Here is a 17683-nt window from a genome sequence, read left to right as displayed (position 1 = left end):
ATTCATTATCAACTCTACTTCCTCTTTCCCTTCTGCTTGCCTTAGCTATCCATCCCTCTTCAGATCCCTCTCAGTACACCATTGACACTTTCACGTCTGGGCTATCACCTGACTTCCAGAGGTCTGGTGTCGAAAGGATACGCCTTTTCGTCCACTTGGACTCGTTCATCAAGGTCGAGTACTCTGGTCACCATTGACGTAAGCCATGGATCCAGTAACGGCCATCGCCCTTGCTTCGGACTCACTTAAGATCCTCGAGATCATAAAGTTCTGCCAGGAGTGCAAAGAGGCTTACAAGGATCTACCATTGGTCATCTCACTCATCGAGTTTGAATGTAACACCTGGAACGCCTTACTTGCGAGACTGGAAAACCGTCTCAAGACTAACAACCCCTTGGGGCCAAGCCTCGATCTTGCCCCGTTCCGTGTTCTCGAGAAGGTTCGTGACTGCATCTCTCAGTTGCAGGCTTTCATCAGAGCCAAGGCTTTACAGGATGGCTCAGACGTCAAGACGCGGATCAAGCAGGCCTTGAAGTGGACCATGATAGAAAAGGGAAAAGTGCAAGGCATCATAGATGAGCTCAGTCCCATCAAGCGTAATTTTTACTTGGCCCTGGATGTGGACACCAAGTATGGCCGAAGAAGTATACCCGTCTTAAAATAACACCTGCTAATGCGTCAATAGTTTCAGTTTGGTGAAATGCGAAAGCAAATTCAACAGGTCGAGAAGACAATAATCGGTGAGTTCATAGCAGGACCATGACAAAACTCCTTTCCAGAAAGCTAACCCGGTCGTAGGCCAGTCTCTCCAGATACAGGCCATGAACAGAATCAAGCCTCGGGATATTATTCCTACGGAGACACATCGCCAGAAGAAGGCTTTGCGCATTGGTGAGACGTGTGATTGGATCATCGAATCTGAACTCTGGCAGGATTGGCTTCAAGGCGGCTCCGAAAGCTGTTGCCGTTTTCTGTTCATTCACGGAATAGCCGGCAGCGGAAAGACAATCCTCGCGTCCGCTCTTATCGACGAGCTACTTCATAACCTTGGCAAACGAACACTCGAGGAGAGACAGGCACATCTGAAGGGGTTTTCGTACTATTACTGTTCCCATGAACACGATGCTGACGAGAAGCGACCCTTCCTTCGTTGGATCATCTATGACCTGTGTCGCCAACTAGGGGATTACGTGCCCGAATCGCTCGCAGGCGTTGCAGACGCCAGCGAGATTCCGGACGAGGTTCTTCTGAAATGTTTTCTCGCTATCTCGAAACAGTTCAAGGAAAGGGTCTACCTTGTAGTGGATGCTGTGGATGAATGCCGATCACCGCGCGCAGGGTTCCTGGAAGTCTTGACTACCATTGGCGCCTCTCCATCGTACAAGCATGTCTCCCTCCTGATAACCGGAAGGTTGGAGCCTGACATCAACCGTGCGATCGGTAGCGCCCTCGAGGACAAACACAAACTTCCGTTGCAGACCACATCCCCACTGAAGCGAACATCGCATCAAACGGCACCCGAATCAAGCAAGCGTCGCCGTTTCGATCCTACTCTAACCAGTGCCCAAAAAGGAGAGGGATCTGGTCTTCCCCATCTGCTACAAGAACCAGTCCTGCCAAGCCCCAGAACTCCGGACCAAGATAGGGGTCAAAGCGATACGGAACCAGACGATATGGACCTTGATGCGGATGAGAGTCCGCAGCCACTATTGACCATTCCGGCCTCGCTAAGGAGCGGGTGCACAAAATTGGACATGGACAATATCTATGTTAGACAGGCCATCGAGATCTATGTACACAAAGAGCTCGGAAATATTGGCTTTTGGCGAACCTGGGGAGAGAAAGGTGCCTTTACCCTGGAGATCAAGAAAAAGCTCGCTGAAAAGGCCAGAGGAATGCAGGTGTTGACATCAATTTGTGCCTTTATGTCTTGATACTGATTCGTAACAGGTTTCGTTTGGCATCGTGCCAAATTGAGATGTTGCGCAATGGTCCGCTATATGACGACAAGGCTGTCAGAGAGGTCGTGAACACCATGCCGGATACTATTTTTGATATGTACAAGGGGCTCGTGATGAAATGGGTACCTGGGACTAATGCCCCGAACCATGTGGCCAGAAATGCTTTGGCATTGATCTGCAGCTCTACTTCTGAAATCCCTTGCGCCGAGGTCTTGGTGGAAGCTGCACGGTTGGATGTTTCGTCCAACACAAGTCTCATCAAGTTCACCCTGAAGAATCTTCGAGACTTGCTCGGCTGCCTCATCAAGACTACCGGGATGAAGAGAAAACCGGAGTCAGTATTTCAGCGCAATGAGGATGACGTGACCTTCAAGCAGGTACTCCCTGCCCATTACACGGTGAAGGAGTTCGTGTACGACAAGACCACAGCGGCGGATCCCCGGGTCGGGTACTTTGCACAGACCAAGGCATCCAACCTGATCTTGGAGCTCCAGATCGTCTGGGCAGGTCTCACGCATTGGGGCCAGCATCGTCCTGCTAACAATACGAAAACTCCGACCCGTTTTGAGGAGTACTGCTTAAAGATGACGGACAAATCTCTAAGACTGCACCGGGCAGCTATCTCTGAGGAAAAGAGCATCTACGAACACGTGTTTCCTTGCTTGGGATGGAGTAGCCCTCACTTCTCGCAAGTGGGACGTACTCGAAGGGCCTTTCCCACCTGGCTTCAGATTAACCAGACAAATGTTTATCAGAAAGATGGCAGTCCCTCAAACGAGAACACCAGCATTCTAGTCAGCCTGCTGCTGTTAGACTGGCCCGAGCTAGCAAAGAAGCTGCTATCCACTCTTGCTCCCAAAGAACGCAAAGCTGTTTTGAAGGATGAGTTTTCCCTGGAGCGCAGACCGCAGAAGGATTTTGCCACGACCAGCGACCTGGTCATCCAGCCGCAAACGACTATACTCAGGGCCTGCGTTGCCCTGCGCAAAGTCAGCTTCTTGCAGGCCCTGATTGACTGTGGTGCTGACTTCTTGGGTGAGCCCGGCATCATCTACTATCCTCTAGAACTGCACGGGGGCAACGATCCTATTGTGCCCGATGAGTTTTCCACCACTGACTCGCTGCTCAAGAGCCTCTTGGATGCAGGCGCAGACCCATGCCCCCGTGGCTACTTGTTCACCCCCCTTACAGCATATCGTCACATATCTTGAGGAGCCCTGGGTGCACACTCTAGTCCACCGCCTCCAATACCGGAATGGCAACATCAACATGGTGGGCACCCCGGGAGGCAAGGACCCCTATTCCAATGACGACGAGAACGATGAGAAGGAGGCACAGTGGTGGTATACTCAGAATCCCCTCAAGATCTGCCGGTCCGTCCTCCCGGGCTGGGCAAAGGACCCGGGCGAGGACGAGGTTGATCAGGCGCGCATCCAGATCGATTTGCTGCTCAGGACGTTCGGTGTCTTTGAGACGGACAAGATGCAGCCGCGCAGCTTGCGGGGCGCTGGTCTCGTTGTCAACATCTCTGATGACGAGGACGATGCTCTTGCTTAAGTTTCATTCACACCACCCACTGCACTCGACACATCCTTTGTCGATTCTTACAGGGTGTGAAACAATACCTGGCTCAGTGATATTTCTGGATGAACAAGAGAGCTTCTATCACGAGCAATGTATCAATGAACTGTACGAGGACACGACGGACTTTTCGATTTGGCTGATGGGAGTTTATACGGCGTATTACTGGCCGCCGTGCATTAGATATGAGATATGATGTAGAATTTGGATTAGCAATGAATCTACAGCTGATAAACAACTTTGGATGCCACCAAGGAAGTGTGCCTGGTTGTGGTACACTCTTCTCGGAGACATGACGCCCCCTGTGATGTCTTTGTTTTATATGTATACACGGACTTGAGGCTCAGCATCTCGTGCGGCTGAGCCTCTCCACTTGTAAACGGGCCGTGTGATTGGGCTTCGGTCATGCATAGAAGGGCGGGGAAGTAGTCTACGCTTCCATAAGGAAAGTACATAGCTCAGGGGCGCATGCACGTGCAGCTGGTGGCTGCCTCTTACTGGACCCAATGGCATCTCTTTGCCCGACATGTCGCAGACTCGTGCATCAGCGACTGTTTGTCGCGCCTCCGTCGGTGGGACGAGCAGTCATTCGGACAAGCCAGATTGAAGAATCGGCTCGCCAAGGTTGCCATGTTTGTTCTCTCGTTGCAACCGACGTCAAGTCGGAGGCTGGTGACAGAGACCATTTGGTTCGGGCTCTTGGTTCCAGTCATCAAGGCTATTTTCTTCGATACTTCCTGAGCGACTCAGAGTCCGACGTTATTCTGGAACCCATTGGAAGCGAGAGCTTGCCAACTCCACACGAGTCTCTTACCAGCACGAGTACCGCATCAAGCGAGTCCATGGAAAAGCTCTCGGCCTGGCTGAAGCTTTGCGATCATCAACACAGAACCTGCATGTCATGGGCGAAATCCAACGGCGTCCCCAAAACGAACCCTACGCGACTCCTGGAGCTGGATTACTCTGCAGAACCTCCGCGAGCCCGGCTGCTGGCATCTACAGACCGACTTGGCGCCCATGTCCGCTATGTCACCCTCAGCCACTGCTGGGGAGATTCAGTGCCGCTCCGGCTTGTGCACAGCAACATGGGCGCCATGGAAGACGGGATCGATATCCAGCAACTACCGAGGACCTTTCAGGAATGCTTTCGAGTCGCACACGAGGTGGGCATCCGATACCTTTGGATCGACTCTTTGTGCATCGTGCAAGATTCCGAAGAGGACTGGCAACGGGAGGCCGGGCTCATGGAACAGGTCTATTCGAACTGCTATCTGAACATCGCCGCGAGCGAGTCTAGCAACGGGACCGAGGGCCTGTTCCGTGAACGAGACCCCCGAAGCGCCGGCAGTACCTATGTACAGATCAGTGAGGAGATAGGGGGCTTCTATGCTACAGGCGCCCTTCGTTCGCCGGGCACCTTGGCACCAGAGCCTGGGTGGTCCAGGAGCGGTTCCTGTCGCCGCGCACGGTGCACTATCACCAGGAACAGCTGGCGTGGGAGTGCTCCGAGTCTTTTACTCTCGAGGGGCTTCCAGCGGGCGTCGATCTGCGGAAAGATGCCAGCACCCTCTTCAAGCAACACAACGCGTCCATTGCGACCATCCCGCTCTCGGCGGACAAACTGTACAAGGTCTACGAGCTATGGGACACGTTAGTGATACGATATACAACGGGATGCCTGAGCTTCTCTTCCGATAGGCCTATCGCGGTGGCCGGCATCGCCCGGGTGATTTGTCACCATTTGAACCTGGCGCCGTCGGACTACCATTCTGGGCTATGGAGGCCGCGCTTCGTCGAGGGTCTCTGCTGGATAGTGATCAACACTCCCCGGAAAACCAAGCATGCTTTCATGAATTTCCAAAAGACCGCCTTCTGGGCAATCCGACTTGGTCCTGGCTCTCCGTAAACAGGCGGATCTGGCAGGATCACTGTGGTCGCTTCAGCAGTTACACCACACCAACCGAGTCGATCAACCTCCAGACTACTCCTCGGAGGGATCCATTCGGCCCCGTGTCCTTTTCCCTGGTTCGTGTCAAGGGGCCTCTGTGCAGAGCTTCCATCGCAGTGGGATCCAGGTCTACTGGAATTCCTCCGGGCTATAACAAGTCTGAGCGTTGGGACATGACGGTAAACGGCCTGACCCGCCAATCACCAGGCACTTGCGTCATCAATTTCGATAGCTGCCGAGGACAGAACTTGGGTAGTGTCTTGGAAAGTCCGGTGTACTTGCTTGCCGTAAGAGCCATGGAGATGCACGAAGGTAGGAGTCGGTTCGACCACTGCCAAAATTGGAACCCCCTGCTAACGGGGCAACTGCAGAACCCGATAAACTGCGCTATGGAGGGAATTACTATTGGTGTATGATTCTCATCCCAGGTATGGTTCTCCAGGCTCATTCTTACATGTTCCTCAACCTCTTATGAAGGATTGAGTAAGCGGCCCAACATAAAGCTGCCGAATCTCCCTTGCTGAAACATGTCCCTAATATTCCGTGGGATGAATACTAACGCCGAGGGTCGCATAGTCGAGCACCGGACGGCTCATTTTCGACGGATTGGTTTTGCCAGACTCCATTCTCGTGACTTTGGTGCTGATCGCGAGTGGAGGGGGCTCAACCGCGCTCTTGACGATGCTTTCATCAAAGATGACATCCCGGGGGGATCTATACGAGGCAGTGGATAGCGACCACAAGTACACGGTCAACCTAGTCTAACTGTATATACTTAGACATGGTCCGTCATAGTATATGCCATCCTTGTTGGTTATTAGAAGTCTCCGGGATAGGCCATCAGAGATCCTCCGGAGCCCCAAGCAGCATCACCTGCCTCCTTCTCTATGGAGTGTCCTTCAGCTTTTCAACCTCTTATCCAGGTAACATGGCCCCTTTACAAAGTTCATAGGCTGACGGCGGCACCAGAACCGGATGGCAGGACCAACTGCTCACCTTCATCTCCCGCCATACGTTCTCGATCGTCGTAACCTAGCAGTTTGGTGGTCGGGCTACTTCGGTAGTTGACGAAACCCCCACCACGTCCTCCGTCCCGGAGGCCGGTGGAGTTTTTGGCCCCGTTACGCTGCGTCGACCACCATCCAACTTCCCACACCATCACGGCTTACGCATACCCTATAGATACAGCGATTACGACTCCTTAAATCATCAGCTTCTACAGCTTCCACACGCACTAGTGGTTTAGTGGTAAAATCCATCGTTGCCATGTCAAAGCAGCGCTCGATGGGCCCCGCGTTCGATTCGCGGCTAGTGCAAAACGATTTATTTTTTGGCGAATCGAACGCGGGGCCCCTCCAGTGATTTGGTTTTCTTTCCTTTTTGGCAATTTCCCCTTGGTACGTAACAGGGTATTAGAAGCGTTCACTCCATTCGAATCAGGTCCCGTCCCTCTAGGGCGTACTTTGACCTTGCAACAGTTAAATAGTATATATTTCTGTAGCTGGGGAAGCGGATAAGAGATAGCTTTACCTGGCCGCAAAAGGGGTAAGTAAGCCGACCCCATTGCTCCCCGTGGGTCACTGCGATTCAGAGGATCCGTGAATATTATATATTGTATTCGGTCATGCTTCTGTCTAGGCTGTTTGGTCTATACTTGGCGAGTTACAGCCGTTAGTTGTGGCATGGATTGTACACTGGAGTCAATTCTAAGGGGGCCTCGCTCAAGAAAGCACTGGAGAACCAAATTACAGGGGTTCCCCAAATCTTGGGGATGGATCGACCATATAGAAATGATGGGGTTGGATGCATGATGATTCCCAGCAGTTGCTGTCCACCCCCAGTTGTGGTGGTCCCTCACAAGTTCGGGGTCAGCTGCAACAGCCGACACGCGGGCAATACTTTTTCGCTTCTGCGAGCACTTAACGCTGCCGAGAAATCGCGGTCCAACAAGGTAGGGATATCGTGCGTGCGGACAATATCAACGAGACCACTCCTCCCCCTTCAACCTTTTAGAGGGGAATAGCCCCCTAAGTGCATGAAGAACGAACCACCTCATAACATTGCACTAATCATACAACAACACAGCCAGCCAACGTAGGACATCCCGCACCCCGAATTGCCTGCCCAAGAAACCCTCCAGATCTCTCTCCCTCTCTCTATCAGCTATGCGAGCCAAGAAATCACATGCAGCCGTTGCAACCCTGCAGCCACAAACGGTCGACGACCGGTGAGCCGGGGTGGTCCCAAGCAAAAAAAACTAGACAAGGGGCACGCATTGTCAGCCAACCCCCAGCAGCAGCAAATGACGGTTAAAAAGGCCGGAAAAGGTTGCACACAAGTACCAAATCTCTCCCCACCCCCACCGGCTCGGCTGGGCAGGGTTGGGGTCTGTCTTACTGCATGGAGAAGGGCAGCAGGGAGGGGTTCGGGAGGAGCTGGGACGAGGGAATGGTTCCATATCTCTCGCTTTCTGTCCACTTACACGGCGCCTTACCGATCCGGTCTCGTGCAGCAGTCCCATCGCATCCATGCCGACGCGGCCAAGCCCGTCTGCTTTTGTTGGTATATCACATCATCGCTCACCGGTGCGGGAAACGCGACATAGTAGGACCGAATCTCTCCTCCAGTCAGGGGCCTCGGCGAGTTCCTGTGGTCTTACCTGAGGTGAGGGTGAGGGTGAGGATGCCTATGCCTATGCCTACCACCACAACCTCCCAAGTCACGGGGCTCACGACTGCCAAGTATACACAGCTTCAGCACTCTCTGATACGTTCTCGGATCAAGTTTACGGGGAAGCACGCGGCAAATGGAAAGGGTCTGAAAAACAACTCCCATTTCCCCTTGCATCCAGAAGAACAAGTGACCGAGCCATGGACGGGTAATTGCTTTCGCAGCTTATTTCCTCACCTCCCCCCTTTTCTTTCTGGGGGGGGATAAACCCCATCTACAAAAAGGCATACTCAATAGCCGTGCGTAGTAAATGTTTGGACAACCATATCGAGTTGCCCCGGTACATCTTGAAATATCATGTGCTGTCTCTTGCTCCTTGCAAATGCTCATGGCACAAAATGGCGACTACAATACCCCTTCAGATCGGATGCGCCCTTTCGGCATCCCTGATTTGCAGGACCACAGCACCTTTTTCCCATCCCAAACCCAATCCTGATTCATACCCTGAATATATGCCCTCTGTCGAGCATCAAGATCGCGGGCCTCTATGCACCCAGTGGCACCATGTGCAGGCTGTAGGCCATAGCCCATGTGCCACCAGAATCCCGTCTTCCATAGTGTCTCAACCCCAACCCCCCTTTCTCCTTTCCGACCATGGCCAACTTTGGCCACACCAAGGCCGCTCAGGCAATGTCGCCATATGGAGCTACCTCATAATGGACGTAGCAGCTTCTGCCCACAGAGGCCCAACTGCTGGGTAGCCTACCATCCATAATACCTCGCTGCCCCAGCATTCCCCTATACGAAGTGCAGAGGTCCAGCAATATTCGGTTATGTTGTGAGTATCGACGGTGAGCTCAAGCTTAATTTAATGATCAGGATAGCTTGATGGGACCGGTGGGCAGTCCCTGATATTTCTGTGAAATCATCCGTATGGTAATCGCGGTTGTAGACTCACATACGCAGAATGGTTGAGCGCAAGTAGATGAGAGGTTACTCGCTGGCTCAGAGGAAGCCAGATTCAGCCAAGACTCTGTACCGCACCTAAGTCAGTCAAATGTCACCCTACAATATAACATGTTACAAGGAAATGGTCGCTGCCTGCCCCTACGAGAGAGAACGGGAGAAAATAGAGTTTGCCGCCGACCGCCGCATATGGTCTTGAAACCAGAAGGGCGGCGGTGCTCTGGCAGCTCCTCCATCAGCGCTTATACTTTACGTACCTCACAATCTTTTCGTCCTCGCGTTCGCGGGGCTCGACCACCAAACTCTTGTCGTACATCTCATGAACGTCTCCTGCAGCCTGCATGTTGCTCAATATGTAGTCTTGCAACTCGGGTACAGGCTGGAGGGAGTAGGGCGCGTTCTGATACTGTTGAATGTCACGGATGACCTCGGCAGTCTTGGCCCGCTTGGAAAAGTTGATGAGGTTAGTCTTCTTGATGATGGATGGAATACCATCCTCGATGAAGGTAAGATCCGTCAGGTAGACACCTGCAAAGGGTGATGGTTAGTCAAAGGTCCGGTGACACACAAAACAGTAGATACTGGCGTCGAAGACTACATACCAAAAAGGGAATGCATGGCGGGTTGGCGGCATGCAAAGTCTCTCGGTACTCTCCAAAGTTCTTGGTGCTGGCCATCAGTTTACGCATTGTCTCGAGGACGGCGTTGACCCTAGCCGGGACTAGATCCCAGGTCCGCTTCAAGCGGGCAATGGGTGCGGTGCCCAGGGCGGAGATGATGGATGTGAGCGTAGAGAAGTTGTTCAAATTCCGGCATTTCTGGGAGCTATTAGCAATCTTTGCAAGGTCCATAGGATCGGGGTGCAACTTACATCGGCAACAGACACAAAGTGTTTGATGACGACCACCCGCTTCTTGACGTCCATCTGGGCCAAAATCATCTCTGCAACCCAGTTCGTCATCTGGTTGGAATGCAGAATAAGGGCCTTGACGTTTGGCGCAGGCTCGGGATCTCCTTCGCCCACCTTCTTCTGCCATGTCTTGTTAAGACATTCGGTGGGCTTGATTTTACCATACAGCTTGGACTCGATGATTGTCAGCTGACGGGCAAACTCGGTCACATCGATATCTAGGAACTTGAGCTTCTTCATGTTCTTCGGCATGATGGGCGCAGGCACGTTATTGGTGAAAGTCTGGATCATGCGCTTGGACGAAATCTCCTTTCCGGCAAGACGCTGATCCAAAACTGCCATCAGGGGCTGAGAACCGGGGGTCTCGGTGGATTTGATAGTGTCCTTGGCAAAGGCATAAACGTCCCTGATGAGCTGTTTGGATTCATCGTTGGACTCCTCCATCCAGAAGTTATCGAACCAACTCTTCATAATGTTGACCACACGGAAACGGATTAGCTTCTGTTTGCGATCTCGCCACAGTTCATAGTCGACATTACTCAAACCCTCGGGGGGCTGGATACCGAACCGCTTAACGAGAAGTTCAAAAATCTCGCGAGCAGACGTAAACGACCGGTAGGTCAGGAGGAAAGTATTGTTGAAGCTAGAGTCGAGCTTGTCATGGCGTGTCAGCTGCTCGACCAGTGCTAACAAGGTACCGCCCTTGACAGATGGGGGTGACGTCTTGAGATCCCAAGACAGCTCGCCCTCGAGGTCAAGACGCAAGAAAGGCGGCGTTTCCTCGACTTGCTGCATAGCACCAGATGGCGTGGGGTCGTCTCCCAAAATCTTCCTAACTTTTGACAGATCGCCCTTGCGGTAGTTGTTCGTAGCCGGAGCCGTAGTATCGCCTTCGGTGTAAGACTGCGCAGTCTGCAGCGTTGGCCTTGCACCCATGGAGCGAGAGTCGGACCTCTGGTGAGCTGGGTAAGGCATGGTCTCGTTCCTTTGGAGCTGTTGACGATCAAAAGTACTATCGCTCCGAATGCGCGATTCAAACGGCTGTGGGAGGGGTATTACCACCTGCTCGGAGAGCAACTGGAGCGAGAACCCAATATGCGAGGAGTTTTGCTCCAGCGCGCGTGCGCATTGCCGGACATACTCCAGCCGGCTTTCGAGCGACTCTCCGCGAACCTCGGACCACTCATCGCCTAGAGGGCCGGCTACAGCCTGGCATCCTAATATCAGGTCGGAGACGTTATCGTATAGGCTCTGCTTATAGGTACTGAAGTCGCCCAGCTGTGGGTTTTGGAAGTTGTTCCCGAGGGAAGATAGATCGACCGACTCGATCATGGAAATCCACGGTTTGAACATCTCCAATACTCTGCCACCGGCGATGCAGACATTGTTACCGAGAACCTCGTGACGGAAGGGCGTGATAACCTTCTCAGAGACCCCCAAGTTCTTCTCGAGCTCCCGGATACTCGACACGAGCATCCTCTTCTGCTCATCCAGACGCTCTAGGAGCTTGCCGTCAAGGATGGCGGTGGGATCTGTCGATCCTTCCTCATCTTCCAGGAAGTTGGACATAATAGGATCTCTGCCACCAAGAGCATTGTTCTGCCAGCTGCCTCCGGTCGTGCTTCCAATAACGAAACCCGGGAAGAGGCGCGGTATATCCTCGCCTCGCTGCTGCCTGGCTACTTCGACGAAACTGAAAACGCCGAGGAGTACGCCATCAGCTTCTTGCATGCACTTCTGAGCAGACTCCGCATTAGGCCAGTCTGCGGCGGCAATGTGGGAAGAGATGACAAGCTTGGAGAACTTGGACATCATGTCGCGGAAATGGGGGTACAGCGCCTTGTTGGTGGTTATGACAGATGGCTGACCAGAGTGGTTATCTGTGGTACCAGACCCAGCTGCCAGGAGGAGGCGCAAGTGGTCGGATATGTCTTCTGCGCGGGCAACATATTCGGCACGGTTGTTGCTGGTAATCGTATCTCGGTAACGGTCGATTGCTCGTTTCATGTTGGCGACAAGCAGATTCCAAGTCAAGGGAGGAGTGCTGCCATCGTCGAAAAACGACCGTGGAATGGAGGCGGCTTGAGGAAGGTTGAAGCTGGTGCCGGTGAACGAGGTGGCCGAGGCCAACATGGGGGTTTGGCCTGCACCTGGCGGCATGAGGCTGTTGTTGCCATAGGTTTCCGCCCGAGTTCGTGCCATAGGCGATGCGCCATTCATAGAGTCCATTGAAGGAGCAGGGGAGATCCCAACGCCATCATGTGTATATCCGCGACGCCCGCGTGAATGCTAGAACAGTTCGAAACCATGTGAGTAAAATTCTCGAAGGGTGGATTGGTGGGTGGTCACACGAGACATGCGGCAACAAACAGTTGTGCATCCCCTCCACACCCACATCCACACACAAAGAAAGCTCGGGGCCGGAATGTGACTTACCAGTGAGCTATGTGACGGCTTTCTACTGGATTCACCTTCTAATTCAGATGACGAAGTGACCTCCGAGTCTTCATCCTCGTCTTGCGTCAAGCCGCGTGCCATCATCTCCGGCGGTGGCCTTGTCTTCTCGGGCATGTTCACATTCATCCGGTCCCGTGGCCCACTTTCGGTGAAGGAGGTCGGCGATTCCAGGGGCAGTTCCATGCTGCTCTCGCCAGTCATGGTGTTGTAGTAAAATAGCCTACCATCGGTGGTCGCCTGCGGAATCCAGAAGTCGGCACCGCCGGATCTCACTACTGTTTCTTTTGTCCCTTCTAGAGGCAATCCGTTGAAATCGTCCTGGTCCGATTCGTTGTCGCGGTCGTATTCATCCTCGTACAGACCCTGGTCTTCCAGCTCGTCCTCTGCGGCACCTATTTCGCCATTCTGCATGGCTTCGGGTATCTCATCTGGACTCGTGATGGTCTGACAATAGTTACTCGGAAACCAACCACGCACTCCATTGATAACACCATCCCACCACCCGCTCTCGAGTTGTGTAATAACCTGTATAACATCTCCCTCGTGGAAACTTAAACTCGTGCGATCGTCGGCCTCGTAGTCGTAGAGTGCCCGCACGTACAAGGTGCCGGACGGCGCTGTCCCCATGATCCCGTTCATTATGTTGTTTTGTTTGTAAAAGTTGCCGTCACCGCCGGAGGTTCCCAACGACGCCGGCTCGGATAGGTTGGCTGCGGAACTGGGGTTATTCTCGTCGGAGTTGGCCTGGTAGCGCAAGCTTAGTGTGTTAGTTGTTCGTGTTTGTCGCAGAGCCGGGCTTGCATTGACTGTCATGAGCATCGTGGACTCGGACGCATCGAGCTCGTGGTGTAGCAGGTGAGGCCAGTGATGCGATCAAGTCATCGTCTGGGCCCTACACACGCATAACACGGAAGAGATGCCGGGAGAAGAGAGTTGGCCAGCCCTACGAGGACAAATGAAGGTCGCGAAGTAAGTTAAAGTTCCGATCCGCACGGAATCCCGAGGATGGAAAACGCAGGCCGCACGGACGACGGAGCTGGGAGGAGCGGTGATTAAAAGGCGCTGTTCGGAATGGAATCGTCGCTTGCTGCCTTGGTGGTCGCGTCGCTTCGAAGCCGACTGTCAAAAAGGGGCGTTGAGTTGAGCGAGGCGTGTAGTGGGCGCGTCAGTTGCCTTGCCTTGCGTTGCGTTGCGAGAGAGGAAAGGGATTAGGACAGGGCAAGTGCCGCGGACCAAAAGGAAGGACTATCGGATTGACCACACAGCAGTGCTTTCTATGTACTCCGTCTTCGTTCGTCGGGCGGCGGTCATGAGTTGAGCAGGAAGAAGGAAAAAGGAAGATTCAATCTCTGGCTGGCCGTTGATTGCTGGATCTGGGCGCTAGGAGATTATTTCTACACCTGAATTGTGAAATGATGGTTCCAAACCAATGGGCTGACTGGTTGGCCGCTCTTCGTCGCTGGGCGGGTAGGGGGGAGAGGCAGGCAGGGAGTTTCAATTCGCCTGATCTGGCGAGAGAGACTTAAGAGGAGAGGGACCCAGGTCAGGTCAGGCCAGAGCAGCTTGGGATGGTCTGCAACTGGTGCGTGTCGGGTCGCCTTTTTGCAAGCCTGCAACACTACTCGGTGGTAGCTGGGCACTTGGAAGAGGGAGGGGGCACAGGACAGGGGGCCCGTATTTTCCCTTGTCACCTTGGACGGATGGACAGGCAGGATTGAATTGAAGCGACAGATGCCAATGCAAATGAGCGTTGCAGCAGAGAGGACGACCCGAGCGGACGGATCCTGGGTTGGCCGTCGTTCTTTTTTGGCGAGATTGATCCTGTCTTCCTTTGTGTTGTCGGGTTTGGTTTTACCATGCTGTTGGGAATCGTCGTTGTTTTGCCATGGCCCTGTTGTTGTTATTGTGTTATCATCCTTCCTGCGACGTACGTCCTACCATGTCCGCTGCTAGAGAGCATCATCCATAAAATTTGGGTTTCCTTCTGCGCTTGCAGCATGCGAATACCCCTCTTTCCCTTCCCGGGGTCCCCCCTTTTTCTTGTCCCTCGCAGCGATCCAGCAAAGTATCTTGGTATCTCTTGTTTTGTTTTTTTTTGTTCTTGTTTTCCTCCCCTCTTGTCGCGCAGTGCTTACCTCTCTGTACATATTACCCGCATGGGTTTTGGGGGCCCGCGTGTGTACGGGGTTTTGCGTGCCTCTCTTCCCTTATTGGTGCATTCCTTTTACGTATTGCGCGCCGAGCCCGAGGCTCACTTTGCCAGTTATTAAATGAAGACGTCTGTATTCGTCACCTGGTTTCTGCCGGTGCTTCCTCGTTGGGTGCACGCTATGGATGGATGGGCAGAGATGCTCGCCAAATGCGTCGCGCAGCGCAACGGTTTGGGCACTGGAGGATACCTACTTGTACCTCGAAATCTGGGGGTTGACGGCTGTGCTTTGCAGACAAGCGGGAGTTTGGACCCAGCCTTGGTTGGAGCAGATAGAACAACGACCCTTGATCCGTGTCTTTCGCGCGACAAGCACCAGTCACCAGTCACCAGTCACTATCGATTCCTATCCGCCGCCAACCCGACTTATGAGCAACTGCCCATTTGATCGCTGATCTGCATCATAGGCAGTCAATGAATCTACTACCAATACCTACCTACCGAGCGACCCAAGTGGCGCTGATTGAGCGTACACGATACACCATTCTCTGCACACGGCTCCCTCGAGTATCACGCGTGCCCCGTCTGGCCCATCAGTGTACCTACCTCCTACCTAATAAGGAGGCCGATGCCTGCCAGGTTAAGATGCCGGGGTCCCACGTTCCCTGCGAGCTTTTACCGCTGCATCATCACCCAACCCTCCCACTTCCGTTGCACATACCTGAGGTTGAATGCTGAGACAGATTGGCGCAACTGTCCACCATTGGCCCCTTCACACATGCCCTTCGTGCCTCTGCAGCTATGGATCTCTCTTTGCGTGCATACATATCAGTACCTACACATGCATGTAAGAGCATACTCGAACGTGCGCCGTCTGGCTCGTGCAGGTCATGTTGGAGTCGCTACGTTGGTTGGGTATTGATTGATATCGCTCCATTCACTACCGTCCGCAAATGAATAAATACGCTGGGAAATAACGTAGAGCACCAGTAGTACCTGCAGCGGCAAGTGGTGCACAGAAAGTATTGATTTGTTGAAGCAATCCAACCCTTCCCGTATCCGACCAGATCTACATTGTACCTACGAGTACATGTATAGGCCGGTATCCATTGCAGAGGGGAGTCAAGGTTAGTCAGCCATGTATATCCATTATCAATGTCAGCTAGGCAGGTGGGTATGCACCAAAGCGGGGATTAATTGAGGTTATTCCAAGGGATGACAGCGCTGATGTTAATCTTTTCCAACCGCCTGCCACCGCCGCACGTATGTCGAGAGGGGCAACGAGCACAATCTCTTGATCCCATTGGGACTGATACCGGCACGACGACGGTAGTTCGTTCAATGTTGTTTATTAATGATGCTCCACTGACTACCATCTCCACACGACGACGCCCATTTCGCCGTTGGCTCGCCCGCTTCCTTCCTACCTGGGACTTATCGCACCCTACAATGTAAATCATGTACATACATACGTACATATGTGACCATCGCATATGCACCTCGCGCAGTCCTCGCGCAGTCCTCGCTACTTCTCGCTACTATGCATGCATATGCATCGTGTGGTAACAGTGTCTGAGATCAATTCCTCGGTGTCAAGGCGAGGATGTAACCCTCCCTGTGGAGTGGTCTGCCGCGCTGGACAGCGGTGAGTCGACATTTGTCCTCCCTCAATTGAGTGCGGCAGTTGCTCAGTCCGTCTTCGTCTTCGTCTTCGTCTTGTCGTGTCTTTGTCTTGTCATATCTTGACTTGTCGACTATTCTTACCGGACCAAGGGAGATTGGGCGAGGCACGGCTAGGTAACCGAAACACCATCCAACCTACCTAATGTACCATGGGATTTCCTCCATCTTGCTGCCTCGGGCTTGGTAAGAGTAGCCTTGGCAGGCTGATTCGCATCTGGGACTGCACGTATGTACCGCCTACTATTCTGCAAGACTTACTTATAGTACTCGTAACTATACATCAACGCCAGCCAGTATCGTAAGTTGATGCGATTCCCGTCGGCCGAACATAGTCGTGGGCGTTCTGAAACAAAATGGAAGATGGACTCTGCAATGGAACAATGTGAGGATCGTTTCGGCAATGCAAGGGTGGCCAAGGTCGCGCAAGACGCAGCCGCCACGAGGAACGAGACCTGATAGGACAAGCTGTGTATCTACTGCATAGGTCGTCAGATTCTGTCGGGTTGCACAATCGATATATCTGCGTCTCTGACCTGTGCTTCCGCGCCAGCGCGCGAAGAAAAATGCACCACTGAACCATCTGTTGTCATATCGGCAGAGCCTTCCGAACCCAGAAAAGGATTGGCAGCTGGGAATAAGCATCGCGGAGGTCGAATGGAGCAGGTGCGCAAAAGGCTCCCGGCGCGGTCCCTCTGAGGAACCGGGGAACTTATCTCGTGGGAGGTGTGGGTGGCCTGGCCTGGCCCCCGAGAACCGCGACCCCTCCGTCCATAAGGCTCCCGAGAGCTAAGCTGGATTGAGAAGCCTTCCAGAGTCTGATCAGCGAGGTGAACGGGAGAAGGCAATGTCAGTCAGACTCTTGGGACAGCAAATGGTCGAGTGACAGAAGGTCTCATTTCCGACCTCCCCCGGTCAAGTGCAACTTTCGATTGGCACCCCAACTCTTCTTTTGAGTTTGACAGGTCACCCACGAGCAGCCAGCCAGCCAGTTGACCAGTTGTTAAGCCATGCCACTGCTGAGGACTTATTTAGCCGCATGGAATGGCATAGATCCGGGCGCACGCGCTCGATCTCGCCGTTAATACGATTGCTTTTTCTCAGGGTCATCCGAAATCGAAACCCTAGAGGCAACCCCCACGCCCACGAGAATCAGGTCATATTTGTTTGCTGAACGGCAAGCTTCTCGGAAGAATATTCTCCTTCTAGGAGCTTCTTTTAGGCGTCCAATCACTGGTACTGGATGCCTTGCCACGGCGACGCAGCTGCTGGACTGGACTGTCTATTGTAATCTTGGCGGCACCAAGTTCTGCAATTGAAGGGAGATGGGAGAAATTGGTCGTGTCTTACTACAGCAATCG

The 17683-nt window shown here is 53.1% G+C and overlaps 4 protein-coding genes across 4 annotated transcripts; 2 read left to right on the top strand and 2 right to left on the bottom strand.

Moving 5' to 3' along the window:
- Positions 1–205: 205 nt before the first annotated feature.
- PG997_012841 (uncharacterized protein) lies at positions 206–3518 on the top strand (the record flags this gene model as incomplete). The annotated part of the gene is made up of 5 exons (XM_066817155.1): positions 206–559; positions 686–740; positions 799–1903; positions 1951–3125; positions 3196–3518. 5 exons carry the CDS (start codon positions 206–208, stop codon positions 3516–3518), a joined length of 3012 nt encoding a protein of 1003 aa, XP_066662847.1.
- A 920-nt stretch (positions 3519–4438) lies between these two features.
- PG997_012840 (uncharacterized protein) lies at positions 4439–5448 on the top strand (the record flags this gene model as incomplete). The annotated part of the gene is made up of 2 exons (XM_066817154.1): positions 4439–4907; positions 4973–5448. 2 exons carry the CDS (start codon positions 4439–4441, stop codon positions 5446–5448), a joined length of 945 nt encoding a protein of 314 aa, XP_066662846.1.
- A 988-nt stretch (positions 5449–6436) lies between these two features.
- On the bottom strand, positions 6437–6649 carry PG997_012839 (uncharacterized protein; the record flags this gene model as incomplete). Its single annotated transcript, XM_066817153.1, has 1 exon — positions 6437–6649. One exon carries the CDS (start codon positions 6647–6649, stop codon positions 6437–6439), a length of 213 nt encoding a protein of 70 aa, XP_066662845.1.
- Positions 6650–9361: 2712 nt separating this feature from the next.
- On the bottom strand, positions 9362–13312 carry PG997_012838 (ras guanine nucleotide exchange factor domain-containing protein; the record flags this gene model as incomplete). The annotated part of the gene is made up of 4 exons (XM_066817152.1): positions 9362–9654; positions 9725–9944; positions 9998–12325; positions 12473–13312. 4 exons carry the CDS (start codon positions 13310–13312, stop codon positions 9362–9364), a joined length of 3681 nt encoding a protein of 1226 aa, XP_066662844.1.
- Positions 13313–17683: the final 4371 nt, after the last annotated feature.

Source organism: Apiospora hydei (assembly GCF_038363865.1).
Source record: "Apiospora hydei strain CBS 114990 chromosome Unknown utg000009l_segment0_segment0, whole genome shotgun sequence".
In the NCBI taxonomy this organism is placed as follows: Eukaryota; Fungi; Ascomycota; class Sordariomycetes; order Amphisphaeriales; family Apiosporaceae; genus Apiospora; species Apiospora hydei.
The sequence above is the reverse complement of the archived record's forward strand: the minus strand, read 5'-3'. Positions and strand labels throughout refer to the sequence as shown.